Raw genomic sequence first — 18,069 nt, 5'->3', positions numbered from 1 at the left:
CACACACACACACACACACACACACACACACACACACACACACACACACACACACTTTTTCCGTTATCAAATGGCAACCGTGTGCCTGTTTATTGCAAAGTGTACAACAAACCAGCTGATGTGGTCAGGTCTTGTTAACATAAATGAATAATAGTTGTGACATGAGTTAAGTTACTTTTTTGTGTAACTCACTTGCAAACAGCTATAGCACGTTCTGGAATCTGCCAAAGGATTCCCACTAACAAAGAACAGCTGTTGATCTGGTTCTTTTGATGCTATTTCTGTTCTGTGTCAGCACAGAGAGTGGCTTCAAATACATTTTCTGTAGTTGGGAACAACTCCGAATATGGCAGTTAAGTACAATATCAGTTGTGGCACACATTTAATGCTAATGTAAACAGAAATAAAGGTTTTCACAAAGGATGCTTGTGTATATTAAAGCAAGAAGTAAATAGTAACACTATTTTAACACTGCACCCGTGGCTATTATGTCTGCAGAAATAGGTTTCACTGATTGTAGACTATGGATCAAGTTTAAAAGAATAGTTGACCGTGCACTGGATAGATATGAACCCAGTATAACAGTTCATAATCGGAGGGTACCTTCATGGTATACATTCACTGTAAGGAAACTTCTAAAGAAATTGAGATTACTGCATAATAAGTGTAAAACAAAGCGTTGGTCTATAGATAGTGAGATGTGGAATGAAACACATTTGGTTGTCAAGAGATCAGTGCATGATGTCTTTAGTGACTACTGTAGCAGAATATTCTCAGGTGATCTTCACAGAACCCAAAGAAATTCTGTCTTATGTAAAGGCTGTTAGTTGACCAAAATTAGTGTCTATTCCCTGGTGAATGAGACAGGAACTGAAATTGATTGTAGCAAAGCGAAAGCTGAAATTCATAACTCTGTTTTCAAATGTTCCTTTAAAAAGGAAAACCCAGGAGAATTGCCCCAGTTTAATCCTTGTGCCACTGAAAAGATGAATGAAAGAAGTATTACTGTCGGTGGTTTTGAGAAACAGCTGAAATTAGTGAACTTGAACAAAACTCCAGAGCCCAATGGAATCCCTATGAGATTCTATACTGAATTTGTGGCTGAGTTAGACCCTATTGTAACTATATCGTAGATCCCTTGAACAAAAAACTGTGCCCAATTCTTGGAAAAAAGCAAAGGTCATACCTGTCTACAAGAACACCAGTAGACATGATCCCCAAAACCACAGTATGATATCGTTGAACAGTATGATCACCTCAATGCCAACCTGCATGGATACCGAAAACATCGACCATGTGAAACCCAACTTTCAGTTTTCTCACATGACATACTGAAGGCTTTGGGTCAAGGGAACAGGATGGATGTAGTGTTTTTTTGATTATGCTTGCTGTCAAAAGCACAATCACATAGGGTGTCAAGGGAAATTTGTGACTGGATTGAGGACCTTTTGGTTGGAAGAATGCATCATGTTATTTTGGATGAGGGGTCATTGTCATACACAATGTAACTTCAGGTGTGCCCTAGGGAAGTGTCTTGGAACCCAGCAGTTCATGTTATATATTGGTGACCTTGCAGACAGTATTAATAGTAACCTCCCACTTTTTACAGATGATGCAGTTATCTTTAATGAAGTACTGTCCAAAAGAAGCTGCATAAATATTCAAAAATCCACTCACCAAGTGGTGGCAGAACGCACACTTAAAAAAAAAAAAAAAAAAAAAAGTTATAAGTATGTAAGCTTTTGGAGCCAGTGGCTCCTTCTTGTGACAGAAGGGTTGAAGGGGAAGGAAGAGGGGTGAAGGGGGAGGAAGTGGGGTGAAGGAAAAGGACTAGAGATGTTTAGGAAAGGGGGTAGATTTTAGAAAAGCCACCCAGAATTGCATGTCAATAGAGACTTACCCAATGGGGTGAGAAAGAGAGACTGATTGTGGGGGACTGCTCTTGACAACATTTGAAAACTTGAGAGCTTAAAGTACCCTGTATTCCACCTTTAAGCTCTTAGGCTTTCAGATCTTGTCTGGTGCTGTCCCCACCAATCAGTCTTTCCTTCTCATCCCATCCAGTAAGTCTCCCCTGGCCTGCAGTTCTGGGTCACTTTTCCGAAATCCACACCTTTTCCTAGGCCTCGCTAGTCCTTTTCCTTCGCCCCTCTTCCTTTCCCTTCAACCCTTCTGCCTAAAGAAGGAGCCACTGGCTCTGAAAGCTTGCATCATTATAACATTGTTTATGCGAATGTTCTGCCGCCGAATCGTGAGTAGATTTTTTATCTATCCAGTTAAATTATGTTGCCGCATATTGATAGTTTTCATTGTTGTATAAATATTCAGTCACATCTTGCTAAGATTTCAAAGAGATGCAGAGATTGGCAACTTGCTTTAAATGTTCAGAAATGTAAAATTGAAGTGTCACAAAGGTACTGAGGGATCTAAACTGGAAGACTCCTGAAGATAGACATAAACTATTCTAAGAAAGTCTGTTAACAACATTTCAAGAACCGGCTTTAAATAATGACAGAGAATACCATACAACCCCCTATGTATTGCTCACATAGGGGTTGTGAGGATAAGATTAGAATAATTACTGCATGTGAGAGGCATTCAAATAATCATTCTTCTTGCACTCCATATTTGAATGGAATGGAAAGGAATCCTAATAATTTGTACGATGCAAGTGTTAATATCTCTGGATTAAAATTCATTCTGCTTCATTGTCTAAATAGTTTCATGATGTCTGTTGCAATCAGATTCTACCTTTTTTGAATTGTTTTCAGTTTCTTATTTTTTAAGTTACTTATTGAGGATGAAAAAGTTCATTACACCTCAGCCACCTCTCTTTGAATACCCTTCTTTAAGTTAACCTGATTAGATCTCAAGCGCTTTGACCAGCAAACTTTCCAGGTCTGCATTTAGGCCACTATTGGCATTAGGTTACACAATTCTGACATTCATTGGGCTTAGATCACTGTTTGCACAATTTGTGTTAGCTGATATCAATTGAAGAGTGCTACTTGTCAAAGGCTGTCCACATTTCTCAAGTTTTTGTGAGGAGACTAATAACCTGACTCCTCAAACACATTATCTGGTTTAGGCTCAGTTTTTATTTGGGATGACAAATTCTAGTACAATAGTTCAGTATTAAACAGCTTGCAGATGAAAATTGCTAGCCTTATCAATCTTTTGCAGCTCGATAAATTTGTCGACGCAGCTAGGTGGTAGCCATCCGAACAGCTACAGTTGTGTGTTCGACATACTCAGCCAGTTGTACAAAATATGTACTCCAGTATACCAGAACAAATAAACATTTCTTAACCAATAAACGCAGAAAAATACTTGATAATACTTGTGACTAGGTAGCGCTAGAGAAGAATTTGACAAGAACTGACCATAATTGCGAGAAAAGTATCATCCTATGTAACATTCATGGTAAGTCGCACTTGTGTAACAGGCTGTTTCACCACCTCGTGGCAGTCAGATGAGAGATATTATGTAAAATATTGTTTAGGTTGTTAGTGTGTAGAGAATTTTCACAGTGCATGCTTCGATTTAGATTTGTGCAGAGAGGACGCAAGAAGCATTGAGCGCAGGACATAGGCAATGCGCAATGTTGTCAAGAGTCTCTACCTGCATAGGAGGTGGTGGTTATACTCTGGCATTGCGGCTTGGCAGGGTTTTGGAAGGCACAGAGGAAGCACCTGTTGTGACAGTTTAAACACCCAGAAGCACCTGATAGGAAGCTGTGGAGAAATGTCACACTCTTGGGTGTTGTTCTGAGATTCACTTCAGATGTGTTGTTCTGAGTAAGGAATCTGTCACCTAATGTTGTAAATGCTAAATACGAGAACCATCAAATACATACAAGTTCTTTAAAAGAGCAGTTATGTCATTTCGTAGTGAGTTGGTGTAGATATGAGCATTAGTGGCACTGCACAGTAGGTCCACTGCATCAAGAAAACATGATAAGGTGACCGTATACGTTCAGTGAACATCATCTCGATGACAGATCAGTCGAGATGTGAGAACTTAGTTTCAACCCAGAACTAGAAAACCTTTTATTGCAATTCACATTTGATGACTGTGAGAGGACACAGATAAGGTGTTGGAGTAAGAGAGCTTATAAGATACGAAAAGGAATTTCCAAGAAATAATGGAGGAGAAATATGTTGCGTGGAGACAGGTGGATGCGAAGACCTAGGGAAGAATTGTTCCGGAACATGAGAACAATATCCGGGGAAATCGGACTCAAAAGGGCAAGGTTTGCTGGACATGTAGTTAGTATGAGTATGGACAGAATGAGGAAGAGTGTGGGAAACAACAGGGAGGACAAGGGGAAAGACAGGAACCAAATGGGTTGTTGAACTTCGGAAGGACTGGTTGGAATTGAGGATCGTGGTCGAAGGAAACGAAAATTGGAGGAACAAATATACACCGACCAATATGCCAGAGATCAATGACAGAGAAGAATACAGGAAAAGATTAGAGTGTCACCAGTGGAGCCGACAGGAGAAACGGAAACTGAAGATCTCAGAAGAAGAGCGGGAGAGAAGAAGAGAAAGAATGAAGAGGTTCTGGGAGAAGAAGAGGAAAATGCAGTCTACGAAGGGGCTACCCGTGGTCCTACAGAGGCCATAACGCAAGAAGAATAAGTTGCGTGGAGCAGCTGAAGTAAAAGTGAAGATACTTAGGCAAACACAGGCTGTAATGTCGCCCATAAGACATATGTATTTGGTGACCTGATCAAAAAACCAAACAAGTGTGAATTAACGCAATATAATGCATAAATGAGATTAGTTGACCTTAACAACCAGGTTAACAACAACAACTTACACGTTGAATTAAGCATCGATTCGAGAGTAAAGAAACAGTACGTCTACAAATGGAAGATTTTGATGTGCTACTTCTATGCCTACATCTGTAGCAGTACTTCTATGCCTACATCTGTAGCAGCGATCTATGTGATTATATTTGCAACAACCAGGCAACATGATAGCAGTATGGCCTTGCATCCAGGACAGTGGCTGACAGCTGACTAAGTGACCACTGCACAGTGGCTACGAGAGACATCGCATCACCCACACACGACACAGTGGCAATGTGTGGTGTGCCTGGCTAGGTGAGCTGTTACTGATAGTGTTATTGTATTAGAAAACCACTCGAAAAATGGATAACAGAATGTCAGATATTTTGAAAAAAATTGAAGGAGTTATCAAACAGTTCTGAAGCTGAAGCAGAGCACTTGGACAAATCAAAAAATAGTGTTAGAGACACAAAACGAGAATTGTTGAATGGAATTACAAATTTAAAAACACAAGCAGAGAACTTAGCTACGAAAGTAGACTCTTCAAGAATTAAAATTTCCTGTATAGAAGTGAATTTGGTAAAGTTACCTAAGATGTTGCAAACTAAACTAGAGGAATCTTCAACTCAGGAAATAAAAAGTAATCAAATCTCAAGTACGCAAAGCCAGTAGAGGTATTTGAGCTGAATAAAGATTTTGGTGAAGTAGTTTGTGCACCAAATGCTTCACCTGGTTTGATGGAACATCGAGAAGTAGATCAATCTTAGGTACATGAGAAACTTTAATTCACTAGTGCTATCACCAATTCTTTGGACAACATTGTAGTACACTGGAAGGAATTTATGAAGTTCAAATCAGATGGTACTTGTACATCCCGTTGCATTTTTAAAACAATTTAGGGAAGTGTTAAACAAAGGCTGGGGAGGTACAACTAAAATTAACTTTATTCTTAAACATTTACAAGAGGAAACGATAAATTGGAATGCCAAATACCAGCATAAGTTTAAAACTTTGTGTCAGTTTGAAACTCAATTTAAAATAGAATTTTTGTGTCCTAGTGAGCTGACTAAAGTCTATGACTATTATAAACCCAGTATGAAAAATATTTGTGTTGTAAGAAGTATTTAGTGAAGAAATGATTTTTGATTTTTCCACTTGTTGAGAAGGCAGACATACTAGTAAAGATATTCGTTGCTATACTAAATTCCTATTTAATTGTAGTAAGTGTAAAAATACAGTTGAATATTTAAGGGAACCTTTCAGCTGTAATGAGTTTTCTAAAAATCTCAGCCTTGACTGTAGTGTATCTCTGGGAAATAGAACTAAAAGTGAAGACTAGTCTGAAGTTTAACGGCCCCAAGAATAGGATAATGAAAGAGTATGTGGATGGGTTATTAACCTACAAATACGTATTATGTAAATTAACAACTCATTACTGCTTATTGATAGAATAAGGTTTATTAGTGGATGACTCTGTACTATATCTTGCAACCTGTATTATGTAGCTATAGTGTATCGGACCGAGGGGGTGGTGCAGTTGTTAGCACACTGGACTCGCATTCTGGAGGACGACAGTTCAAATCCGTCTCCGGCCATCCTGATTTAGGTTTTCCGTGATTTCCCTAAATCGTTTGAGGCAAATACCGGGATGGTTCCTTTGAAAGGGCATGGCCGATTTACATCCCAATCCTTCCCTAATCTGAGCTTCTGCTCCGTCTCTAATGACCTCGTTGTTGACGGGACATTAAACACTAATCTCCTCCTCCTCCTATAGTGTATCCAGCAATGAGAATTGTATTGTTTGACGTATTAAGGGGAGATAAAGATTTAAGATGTATTTACAGTCCGAATACCTGTGGTGGTTGTATGGTCTTCAGTGGAGTGCACATAGAATCATTGCAGATGTGTTAGTCATAATCTTTATTATAACGGAAAAGAAATCTTGTTTATTTTGTGAATTGATTTTAAAGATTTATACATTTTTGTTACTATAATTATATGACAATGTTAATTTAAATTTTTTTCTTTGTTTATTGGCAAATGAGAAGAATTATAATAGAGAAAATTTACATATTTACATATCACAGTTAATGTTATTAAGTGTTCATCTGTTCTTGTCTGCTGTGACAGAAGTCTAATCTTAAATGTAATTGCTGTTTCAGCAATTAAGCATAAGCTGGACATTGCACAAATTTTATCGCAGACACTAAAATGTTACTGCTTAAATTGGTTTTAATTTCAATGTAATTGGAAGTAAATATTATAAGTGCCAGCAATATGTTAGGCAACCTTTATGTGGGTTTGCACCATCATTAGTAATAGAAATGACAAGAGGTCTTGCCTTGAAATGAATAATGTTAACAGATAATAGAATATGAATACTGTTTTTAGGTAAGTAAACAGAGGCAAAAGGGCTGGGTATAAGCATTTAACTTTCTTTGGTCAGCTGCATAAAACCTCAGGAGAATCTGCTACCTTTGCGGATTAGGCAGATTGACAACTGGCAGGTTCCAAGATTATTGCTTCATTACTTCATATATAGTTTTCCATTGAGCAGTTTCTTCCTCTTAAGCTATCCCGTTATCTGTAATTTACGTTCCTCTCTTACTGTCCTAGCTTACATCATAAAAGTATTAAGAAAAGCCTTTTTTTTTTTTTTTCAAGTATAAGAAGATACATTATTAAATAACAATTATAAGCTCTATTTGAGTACATGAAGAGTAATTTGTATATTCTTTAAGTAGGATTTTCTTACCTTTCATATCCTTTCATGAACAATGGTTGGGTTTCATATGTCTTTTATATGGGAGGTTAAGTAATAAAAGATGTTAAGTACATCTGTTAGTCATTAAGTAAAGAAGTACTTTAATGCATCAAGTACATAAATACACTCCTGGAAGGGAAAAAAGAACACATTGACACCGGTGTGTCAGACCCACCATACTTGCTCCGGACACTGCGAGAGGGCTGTACAAGCAATGATCACACGCACGGCACAGCGGACACACCAGGAACCGCGGTGTTGGCCGTCGAATGGCGCTAGCTGCGCAGCATTTGTGCACCGCCGCCGTCAGTGTCAGCCAGTTTGCCGTGGCATACGGAGCTCCATCGCAGTCTTTAACACTGGTAGCATGCCGCGACAGCGTGGACGTGAACCGTATGTGCAGTTGACGGACTTTGAGCGAGGGCGTATAGTGGGTATGCGGGAGGCCGGGTGGACGTACCGCCGAATTGCTCAACACGTGGGGCGTGAGGTCTCCACAGTACATCGATATTGTCGCCAGTGGTCGGCGGAAAGTGCACGTGCCCGTCGACCTGGGACCGGACCGCAGCGACGCACGGATGCACGCCAAGACCGTAGGATCCTACGCAGTGCCGTAGGGGACCGCACCGCCACTTCCCAGCAAATTAGGGACACTGTTGCTCCTGGGGTATCGGCGAGGACCATTCGCAACCGTCTCCATGAAGCTGGGCTACGGTCCCGCACACCGTTAGGCCGTCTTCCGCTCACGCCCCAACATCGTGCAGCCCGCCTCCAGTGGTGTCGCGACAGGCGTGAATGGAGGGACGAATGGAGACGTGTCGTCTTCAGCGATGAGAGTCGCTTCTGCCTTGGTGCCAATGATGGTCGTATGCGTGTTTGGCGCCGTGCAGGTGAGCGCCACAATCAGGACTGCATACGACCGAGGCACACAGGGCCAACACCCGGCATCATGGTGTGGGGAGCGATCTCCTACACTGGCCGTACACCACTGGTGATCGTCGAGGGGACACTGAATAGTGCACGGTACATCCAAACCGTCATCGAACCCATCGTTCTACCATTCCTAGACCGGCAAGGGAACTTGCTGTTCCAACAGGACAATGCACGTCCGCATGTATCCCGTGCCACCCAACGTGCTCTAGAAGGTGTAAGTCAACTACCCTGGCCAGCAAGATCTCCGGATCTGTCCCCCATTGAGCATGTTTGGGACTGGATGAAGCGTCGTCTCATGCGGTCTGCACGTCCAGCACGAATGCTGGTCCAACTGAGGCGCCAGGTGGAAATGGCATGGTAAGCCGTTCCACAGGACTACATCCAGCATCTCTACGATCGTCTCCATGGGAGAATAGCAGCCTGCATTGCTGCGAAAGGTGGATATACACTGTACTAGTGCCGACATTGTGCATGCTCTGTTGCCTGTGTCTATGTGCCTGTGGTTCTGTCAGTGTGATCATGTGATGTATCTGACCCCAGGAATGTGTCAATAAAGTTTCCCCTTCCTGGGACAATGAATTCACGGTGTTCTTATTTCAATTTCCAGGAGTGTACATTTCAAAGTGAAGCTAAATACTCATTGATATTGTGATCCCAAGTTTGTTAGTGATGTCGCATAAATGTGGGGGAGGGCGAGGAAGTGGGGTAAAGAAAGGTAATTAATATCTTCCCTGAATAAAATCTTCTTGGTTTACAAGCCGCGTCAATGCGAATAAAATTGTCAAGCTTTCAGTGGCTATCTCCACCATTGTCGTCATGAGTAAAACAGCTGACTTCCAGGGCTGACACAATTTTCTGCTTGTATAGCCACGATTACGGCCACTGGCGCCAATCACAGGGAATAAACCGACATCGCGCTGAAGGTGAGTTGGGCAGCTCGTAGCAGCTGCATCCCGCCACGGGACCGAGTGGCATCAGGTGGCACGAGGGGCCTGTGCCACGATTGGAAGTGCCACTCCTGCTTCCCTACAAGTGTTAAGCATCCACCATTGCTCCCTTTTGACATCCGAAGCCCGTTTTCATGCCCTAATCACTGTGTATCCCTTGTCTCTGTTCAAATTGTTGCTGTTCATTCTAATCTCAGGCACCTCTTTTATAACAGAATCCCAGTATGATGACACATGAGCCAAGACTCTTGTATTCTCAAACTGTATTTTGTGTCCATTTTACAGGCAGTGCTCAGCTATGACCTACTTGTCAAGCTCCCTTTCTTTAATATGTCTCTTGTGCTCGGTACAACATTCTGCAACTGTGCGATTTGTCCGGCCTATAGAGACACTGCTGCACTCCTAAGGGCCACCATATACACAAAGAGCTGTGTCATTTTTAACAGGGTGCAGCATATCTCGTATCTTGGGGACGGGCCAGAACACTGGTCACAGTCCATGTCTCTGCAGTACACATGTTAACTTGCTGCTTGTTGTCCCACAGTAAGACAGAAAAGCTGCTGGCTTTGCTTCTTGTGCCAATTCACAAGGTATCCTTCTTTGGGGGCACCTAAAAGTGCGTTCCTATAACCATTCTCTGTAAACATGTGTCTCAAGTGCTGTGATTCAGGCAGGTGGTCGCCATCAGAAATAACTTTTGCTCTGTGTATTAATGTCTTCAGGATCACTTTGTTGTGTACAGGGTGGTGAAAACTATCGGCATTCAGATATCGATCAGTGTGCATCAGTTTTGTATGCACTGAATGACCAAGTCAGCCTCCTGCCTTCCACCCAACAAAACAACCAAGAACGGTAGCTTGCCGTCTTTCTCCATCTCAAAGGTGAATTTAATGTTGGGATGGACACCGTTCATGTGATCCATGAACTTTTTGCAGTGTATTTTCACTTTGTGGCCATATCAGGAAGGTTTCATTGACATATCTTAGGAAACAAGATGGACACAACACCACAGATTTCAGAGCCTGCTCCTCAAAGTGCTCCATGAAGAAATTTGCAACTGCAGGAGACATTGATGAGCCCATCACCGTGCCATCTGTTATTTCATAATATTCATCGCGGTACAAGAAGTACGTTGTCATTAGAACATGAAGGAACGACATGACGATTCCAGGTGGAAACTGTTGGACGAAAAGATCCAGCTTGTCTGGTACTGGCAGTCTCGTAAAAAGTGACACGACGTCCAGACTAACCATTACACCATTTCGGCCTATTTTCATTTTCTTGAGTGTCGATGGGGGCAAAAGTACTTGATCGACTCATAAACAGCAAGAATTTCTTGAATGTAAGCACTCTATTTTTGCTGCAAAGGTGAGAGCTTGCATGAAAATAAGGTGAGTAGATGCCGAGCACTGTCTACTGTTGTACTGCTGCGCTGATAGCAGTCTGACTAGTATCTGCAATCAATGCAAGATGTGCATCCAATGCAGGGTTTGCCAGGAGTGTAGCATTTGCTATGCTTCACCTTGCTGCTTCAGAATCATGGCTTATTGCATCTATCCTTTGTATAAGAGAATTTCCCTTGGTTTTAGATCGGACAGTGCTGCAGTCAGTTGTTCTTTCAACTTGGCTGATTGTGGAAGATGACATCATAAAAGTTTAGCATTTCTAGGAAATGATATAGTTCCCTGATGGTTTTGGGCCATGAAATCTTCATTATGGCTTCTGCTGTATCATGAAACAGTAGTGACCCTGCTTACGAAAGCAGATAGGTAATCTCTGGGTGGACACACACACACACACACACACACACACACACACACACACACACACACACTTAGCAGTATTTAATACCATACCTTGCTCTGTATTTAAAGAATTCCATGAAGTGTTGGTGGTGCTGATTTGCAGCAGCTGAAAAGACGAGGATGTCATCTAAGTAGGCAAAATGGAATGAACAATCCTTGCTGCACTGGGTCAATAAACCTTTGCCGAGACTGTGCAGCATTGCGTAGGCCAAATGTCATGATGCAAATGCTTTCTAAAAACCTAAATGGTGTGATAATGATTATCATCTGTCACAGGAATTTGTGCAGTCTAGCACACTAAACACAGTCGCACCACACAGGGCATAGCTGTAATCCCTTAAAAGTGCACAATAATCACCACATGGGCACCCTGTGCAACACTTCGTGGGTATCAGTTGAAGAGGTGATGAGCACGGACTGCTAGAAGGGTGAATAATATCTTATCTGGGCATAGAATTGAATTCTGCCTTTACAATAGCCAGATGGTCAGGAGCTAATCACTAGGTCTACTGTGTAAGTGCCAGAGATATTGTGACGATTTTCTGTCACTGATATTTTATTGTGTTAGGGCTTGTCGCATATGCTTTTCTTGTGACGTGGAAACCCTGCAAATTAATTCAGCCTTGATTTTGTTGTGGGAGTCTCATTCAGGAGGTGCTGTTATTACATCTTAGACTTAAGGTGTGTAATGACGGTCAAGCTGGCTGACCACTAAGGCAAATTCATTCAAATCTATTGTTATTCGGGTGTAGTATAAGCTTGCTTCTCCCGGTGTGAATCATAATGAGGGATGGCTTGTGCATCTCGCATTTCACAAAAAAATCTTTATTGTCTCTTGAAAGTTAGCCCTGGTTCTTCTGGCTACATAGATTGAATATGTAGACAGAGATCATGTTTGGGCCACTAATGTCGGTGCAACTAAATGTTAGCTGTCGAACAACTGTAATTGTGTGTTGGAGATACTCAGCAAATCATACAAAATATGTACACCAATGAACCAGGAAAGTATAAATGTACATTGAGCAATAAAAAAAAAGGTTGTTCATTAGTTAGAACTACTAGAGAAGAATTTGACAAGAACTGTCTATAATTTCCAAGAAGATCATCGTGCTATGGAGCGCCGCACTGTACACGCAGAACAAATAAAAACCCGGTACCTGTAGTGGCTGGAGTGCAAGTTCTTGAACAGCACATGTAAACACAGCAGCAGATAGTAACTGACAATCTTTGTCACTACAAATGCTTTCAGCAATTTGGGAAGGCAGATATCTCTGAACTTTGTCACTATGCCGTGAAACTGCAGAAAGTGACAATGGTCTCCCACACCTCAGTCCACCTGCTACACTGCAGATGAGACATGCAATGTAATGCGAAAGCACTGACAGAGAGAGAGGGCTATATCTTCTGCACACACTTTTCGATAGCAGCCATTCAAGGTTTTCCTCACCTCTTTCACAATACTATTAATTATTTGTTTCTGGTAGTTTAGTTTTAGGAAAAGCAGAGACCTCACAGGCCTATAACAGTATGCTATCGCTTAACAAACATTTGACAGCATGTAAGTTTATCCTGTGAGTTTATTTAAACAACATGTTTAGCTATGTTTGGAATTTAAAGATGACTAAAATCCAGAAATGCTTATGCAACTATTTCTTTCATTGTTACGGTAATGACATTGTTCATGATTGTTATGGTATGAGTTATAATCTTCTCATTTTGGCATGCATTTTTCTTGAGTCTGTAATTATTTGTGTTACAGAAAGTGTTGAAACTGAACAATTTAAGAAAGAGGAATTTGAAAAACAATGTCTGACAAAAGACCATGGGAATGTCAAAGGGCCTCCAGCAGAAGTGATCACAGAGGACATAATTCAGCTCTGGAAATCAATGAAACTTTCTCATGCCACAAAAATGTAAGCAACAAACGTCTTCTTTCTATGCCATCCATTAAAAATTCAAAGAACATTATTTATTTTATTTATCCATAAGTATTAATATCATTGTTGTTGTTTTCTTCATTATTTCCAATTTCATGCTGCTTGTAATGTTTCCTCTAAATTTGGTGGCAAGGGGAATGACTAGTCTCTTCATATGGTAATAAGCTATTCATCATTTGTCATTCTTCAGTTGTTTCTCTTTCTTTATAAATAATGGACAGACCAAAGTCAGTAATTCACTGTAAAGTCTAGCTGCTGGATTTCCAGGAGAAAGAAAGAGATATGTTCCACTCCATACACGTTCTGTCACCCTGATGATGGGTGTGCCAACTTTTACCTTATAAATATCTTGTGGTTGCTGTTCTTGATGTTATTCACTTTAATGGACCTGCTATGCAGTGATGTCGCTTACTGATAGACTACATCTTTCACAGGGGTGGGATGCTGAAAAATACTTTTTACCTATTCAAGGTACTAAAATGACAGTAACTTTTGTGACATCTTTTCTATATTATAAACACAATCTTTCCACTGTACAACTTCATTAACTATTTGGGTGAAAACGTCTCTCTTTAACCTGTAGCTCAAAATAGATCACAAGATGTATTCAAGTACTGATATGACATTTCAGAATGACAGTTCTCATGTAAAATCTTCAGTTGCTCCAGCATTAACGCCCATGCCCTTTTCTCCATGACCTCCAAATTACCCTTCCGTGCGTTGCCAGTCCTTCTCCTCTCCAGTACCTACATAAAATTGGGTGCACCCCCTCTTAAGTTCTTAACCATATGCACAGCCTCTGACTCTTACCTTTATGCATCTCAGTGAAGTTTCTCTGTTGGATATCGACTCTACCCAGTTATTCCAGACATGTTTCCTGACTCCTCCTTTTGTACCTTTTTACATATACTTCTTCCAGTGCCAAAACTTACAGACAGTGCTGCAGTAGGAGCTGTCAGTGACTGTCTGCCGATCTGTTCACTGTTACTAGATTATAAGATTTATCTTTATTCTTTATTATTAAAACAGCCACATTCTGCTCACCTAAAAAAAAAAAAATCTTTGTTTAATCTTTCCAGTATTTATAAGATAAGACATGTCTATTAATTGCTTGTCTATCCTTCGATTTTATGTCTCTTCGTGTGATATGTTAATAACTTTAGCACTCTCTTGTCAGAGATAACTCAAAAGAACATTTTCCCGACACAGTATTTTGACATCAGAACTCGGTGTCTTCGTCGGGTGTTTCCTGAGACTGGTTGACAAGTTGACTGGGTCCCATATTTATGCCTGGCAGTGGCTGGTGTTCACTATGCTATCCACACCCACTGTGGCCATTTCTGGCAGGTGTTCTGTCTTCCGTCTGTGTCTGTGCCCATTTTGGCTGTTTTCTCTGGTGGTGGCTGTCCTGAGGTGTTATGTCTTACATCTGCACCCGCCAGGCGCAATACTAACACTATCGTAACACTGTATACTTTTTTATGCTGTTCATGACCATTGGGGCTTTCTCTCATGGCCATGTCATTCTCCAGCCTTTCTGTGTTTGGTGCACTTCCTGCAGTATCAGACTGCTGTAGTAGTTTTATATTATGTCTGCACATGCTGCAGAAATCTCTTGTAATGGTGGCTGCCATCTGGAGTCCTGTCCTAAGTCTGCTCCCAGGTTATGTGGTGCCTAAGGTTTCAGGTAGTGGATGATGTTCCCTGGTTTGTCCATGACTGCTGTGGCTCCATAAGAAGTCTGATCCTATTAATTACACCCCTGTTCACCTGAGGTTCATTGTTTCTGTAGTAGTTCCAAAGCTGGATTCCACGCCATACTAAGCTGGTACCCTGCTTCATAGCTGATCAACTGGGATGTAAATCCTTAACTAATACTAAGTTATTCACCTGTAATGCTGATGTAATTGTTTTTTAATGCATTTCTCTATCCTACTTGGTGTGCGTTTCTGTAAATTTTCCTTTAGCATGTTCTGTAATCCATCTGCTTTAATTTCTACTCAAGGTGACCACTTTAGTCGTGATTTACCAACGAAAGTTTTATTCATAACCTCTGCTGGTGGTGAACCTATAGACATATGCGGTAATTCTTTCATAATAATTTGGGATTCAGTAGTCATCTGACCGCATATGGTATCTTTGTTGGAATAATGTGTTCTACACAGATATCCAATCTCTTTCATCATACCGAGCGGTTTGAGGCGACATGTCACAGATTGTGCGACCTCTCCTGCCGGAGGTTCGAGTCCTCCCTTGGGCATTGCTGTGTGTGTGTGTGTGTGTGTGTGTGTGTGTGTGTGTGTTTTTTAGGGACTGATAACCTCAGCAGTTTGGTCCCTTAGGAATTCACACACATTTGAAAATCACTCGTTCACAAGTTTTTGTTAGTAAAGTACAATGCTCTTCTGATATCTTGGACATTATTAAATATCCTCTACGTATATAATTGGTTCTTGTAATAATCCTTTCCACAAAGCTTCATCTAAAGCACAAATAAATACTGAACTGCAATATTTAAGCCAAAACGCAGTACTTTCAATTGGTATGACTTTCCTTCAAACAAGAAGTCTGTATAGCATTTTAAATTTTGATATAATCTTGCTTGCCAGTATCGATCCGTGAAGTCCATTCGACCGAAATAATCAGGCTTGTTCAAATCTAGCTAACAATTCTTCAACATCTGTAGTCTACCTCTTTCAGTTTCAATATGTTTGTTGAGAGTATGTATGTCTAAGACCAGACGTATGCCACATGTAACTTTATTAACAACCTACAATGGATTGTAGTAAACACTTACACTATGTTCAGTGATTTGATTTTCTCTTGTCTTATTTATTTCCTCGTTACCGCATATCTCAAAGTTACAGGATAACACTTACACAAGAATGGGTTTTCATCTTTTATTTTAAATTGGACAGTGTAATCTCTTATTACTAACCGTTTTTTTGAGAATACTGATTTATATTTCTATAGAACATCCCCTTAGAGGAAAGTCACAAACTTTACTATATATTTGATTGGTACAGATTTGTATTATCAATTATAGATTCTTCTTTGCCTAGCAATTGTGCATTAGCAACCAAGCGTCAATTTTTACCACTACACTTTATCTGTCGCCAGACTTGTTTTAAAAGGTACTACTATCTGATAATCTTTAATTTTCCAAGACAGTAATTCTGCACCGAGATCTAAAGCCACTTCATATTTCAATAACAAGTCTATAACAAATAATACTTGTAAATTAATATTAGGTGCTATTAGTAAAGGATAATTCTCTTCTATTATCCCTTTATTTGGCACAGATTCATTTATAAATCTTTTATTATCCATACGGCTGTTTACTGAGTTTGGTACAATCACTTGTGACTGTATATTATTCTTTCTCTGCTCTTTGGAATTACTTAGACTGTTATATCAGTTACGAACTTGATGTAAGTTAGTTTCTCTTTTCTTTGCAAACTGACTGGGAAAGCACTTGCCCTCCTTGTTGTCATTTCCCCAGTTTCCTCCTTGGGCATTTGTTTAAATTAAAATTTCCCTGTAATTAACCCTCTGTTCTTGTTTTACTGTACAAATACTATTTTTTAAAATGTATTTAGTGTATGCTGTTGTAATTTCATCTTTTAAAAGTTTCTGTTTTAAATTTAAAAAATTGACAGAATGTATTTGCCTAAATGAATTGGAAATTTCGTTACATGGTTATTTCATATCTGCATTGAGAGTAACATTTCTTGTAATTGACTAAGTATTTTTACATATGTACAGCTAAGATCTAGGTGGTTTATAACCCTTATGTAAATGTATAACCATCCCCACCTACTCACTAGATGTATAAAACATATGTACATACAATACATACATATATATACATAATTATTTTATGAATGTACTAATGTGGTTTGTTTAGCAATAGGCATGGACAGATATGTCTTTCCACTGTTAATATTTAATTTATCTTATCATGATTCATATTGTTGCAACCTGGACATTCTTCTTCTTCCCCCTTCTTCTTATATCGCCTTGTTGGGCTACTTCAGTCAAGCAGTTTCTGTGCATGTTTTCATTCGTTCTGATCTTTATTGACGTTGCTCATCTGTAAATACCCTTTTAATTGTTTGTTTGTTTGTCTGTTTCTTGGTTTAAATCTTACTTATATATTTCTTTAAATTTTCTGTTTTGTTTTACATATCATCCGGGGTTAACACTAGCTCCTTCATATCCTCCTTGGTTTCCTTTATGCCTCCTACTTCTTGCTTCATGTTCCATAGTTTCTCTATAAATCTTGTTTTTTGTGTCTTATAATGTGACCAAAAACGGAGATCGTTTTTTTCCGTATGTTATGTGTATGGGCTCCAGTTTGCTATACACCACATCATTTGTCACTGCTTACAGCTGGTCATTTTGTTGAGTCTGCTTTTCTGGGTGACTTCAAAAAGACTTTCAGTTCTGTATGTTACCTCTGGTTAAACCACCTTCTTGAAATGTTTTTATTTAGTTTTGATTGATTGACACTTTTTATTGTATAGACCGTGTTAATTTCTGAGCTTTTATCATTTTGTTAGTTCTTTCTTGCCTTGCAGGTTTCTAGCCCAAGGTGTATGTTGCAATCTCTGCTAGGTATTTAAGTTGTGTTACAGTTTTCACTTTGCTGTTATTTACTGGTATGTGGTTGATAACTAGTGTATTACCTCAAATCTTTTCGAATGTTAGGTAGAGTCCTATTTTTTTGCTATATTTTGTAGGCTTGTTATTTGATTTCTGGCTTCTTGAATGTTATTAGCCAGTAATGCTAAATCATCTGTGAATCCCAAGCAATTTAAGGTTATTTGATTTTTCTTGGTTCCTGTTCTTATGTTTTTAGGATTTTCCTTGTACCATTACCTCATCA

The 18,069-nt window shown here is 39.8% G+C and overlaps 1 protein-coding gene across 1 annotated transcript in view; it reads left to right on the top strand.

Moving 5' to 3' along the window:
* LOC126260114 (non-homologous end-joining factor 1) overlaps nucleotides 1-18,069 on the top strand; it is a 136,159-nt gene that overhangs the window by 85,131 nt on the left and 32,959 nt on the right. Inside the window, exon 4 of the mRNA XM_049957349.1 lies at nucleotides 13,004-13,157. Within this exon, the coding sequence (XP_049813306.1) occupies nucleotides 13,004-13,157 (154 nt within the window). The remainder of the gene's footprint in view (nucleotides 1-13,003; nucleotides 13,158-18,069) is intronic.

Source organism: Schistocerca nitens, chromosome 5 (genome assembly GCF_023898315.1).
Source record: "Schistocerca nitens isolate TAMUIC-IGC-003100 chromosome 5, iqSchNite1.1, whole genome shotgun sequence".
Taxonomy (NCBI): Eukaryota; Metazoa; Arthropoda; class Insecta; order Orthoptera; family Acrididae; genus Schistocerca; species Schistocerca nitens.
Note: the sequence above shows the minus strand (reverse complement) of the source record. Positions and strands in the feature narration are given on the sequence as shown.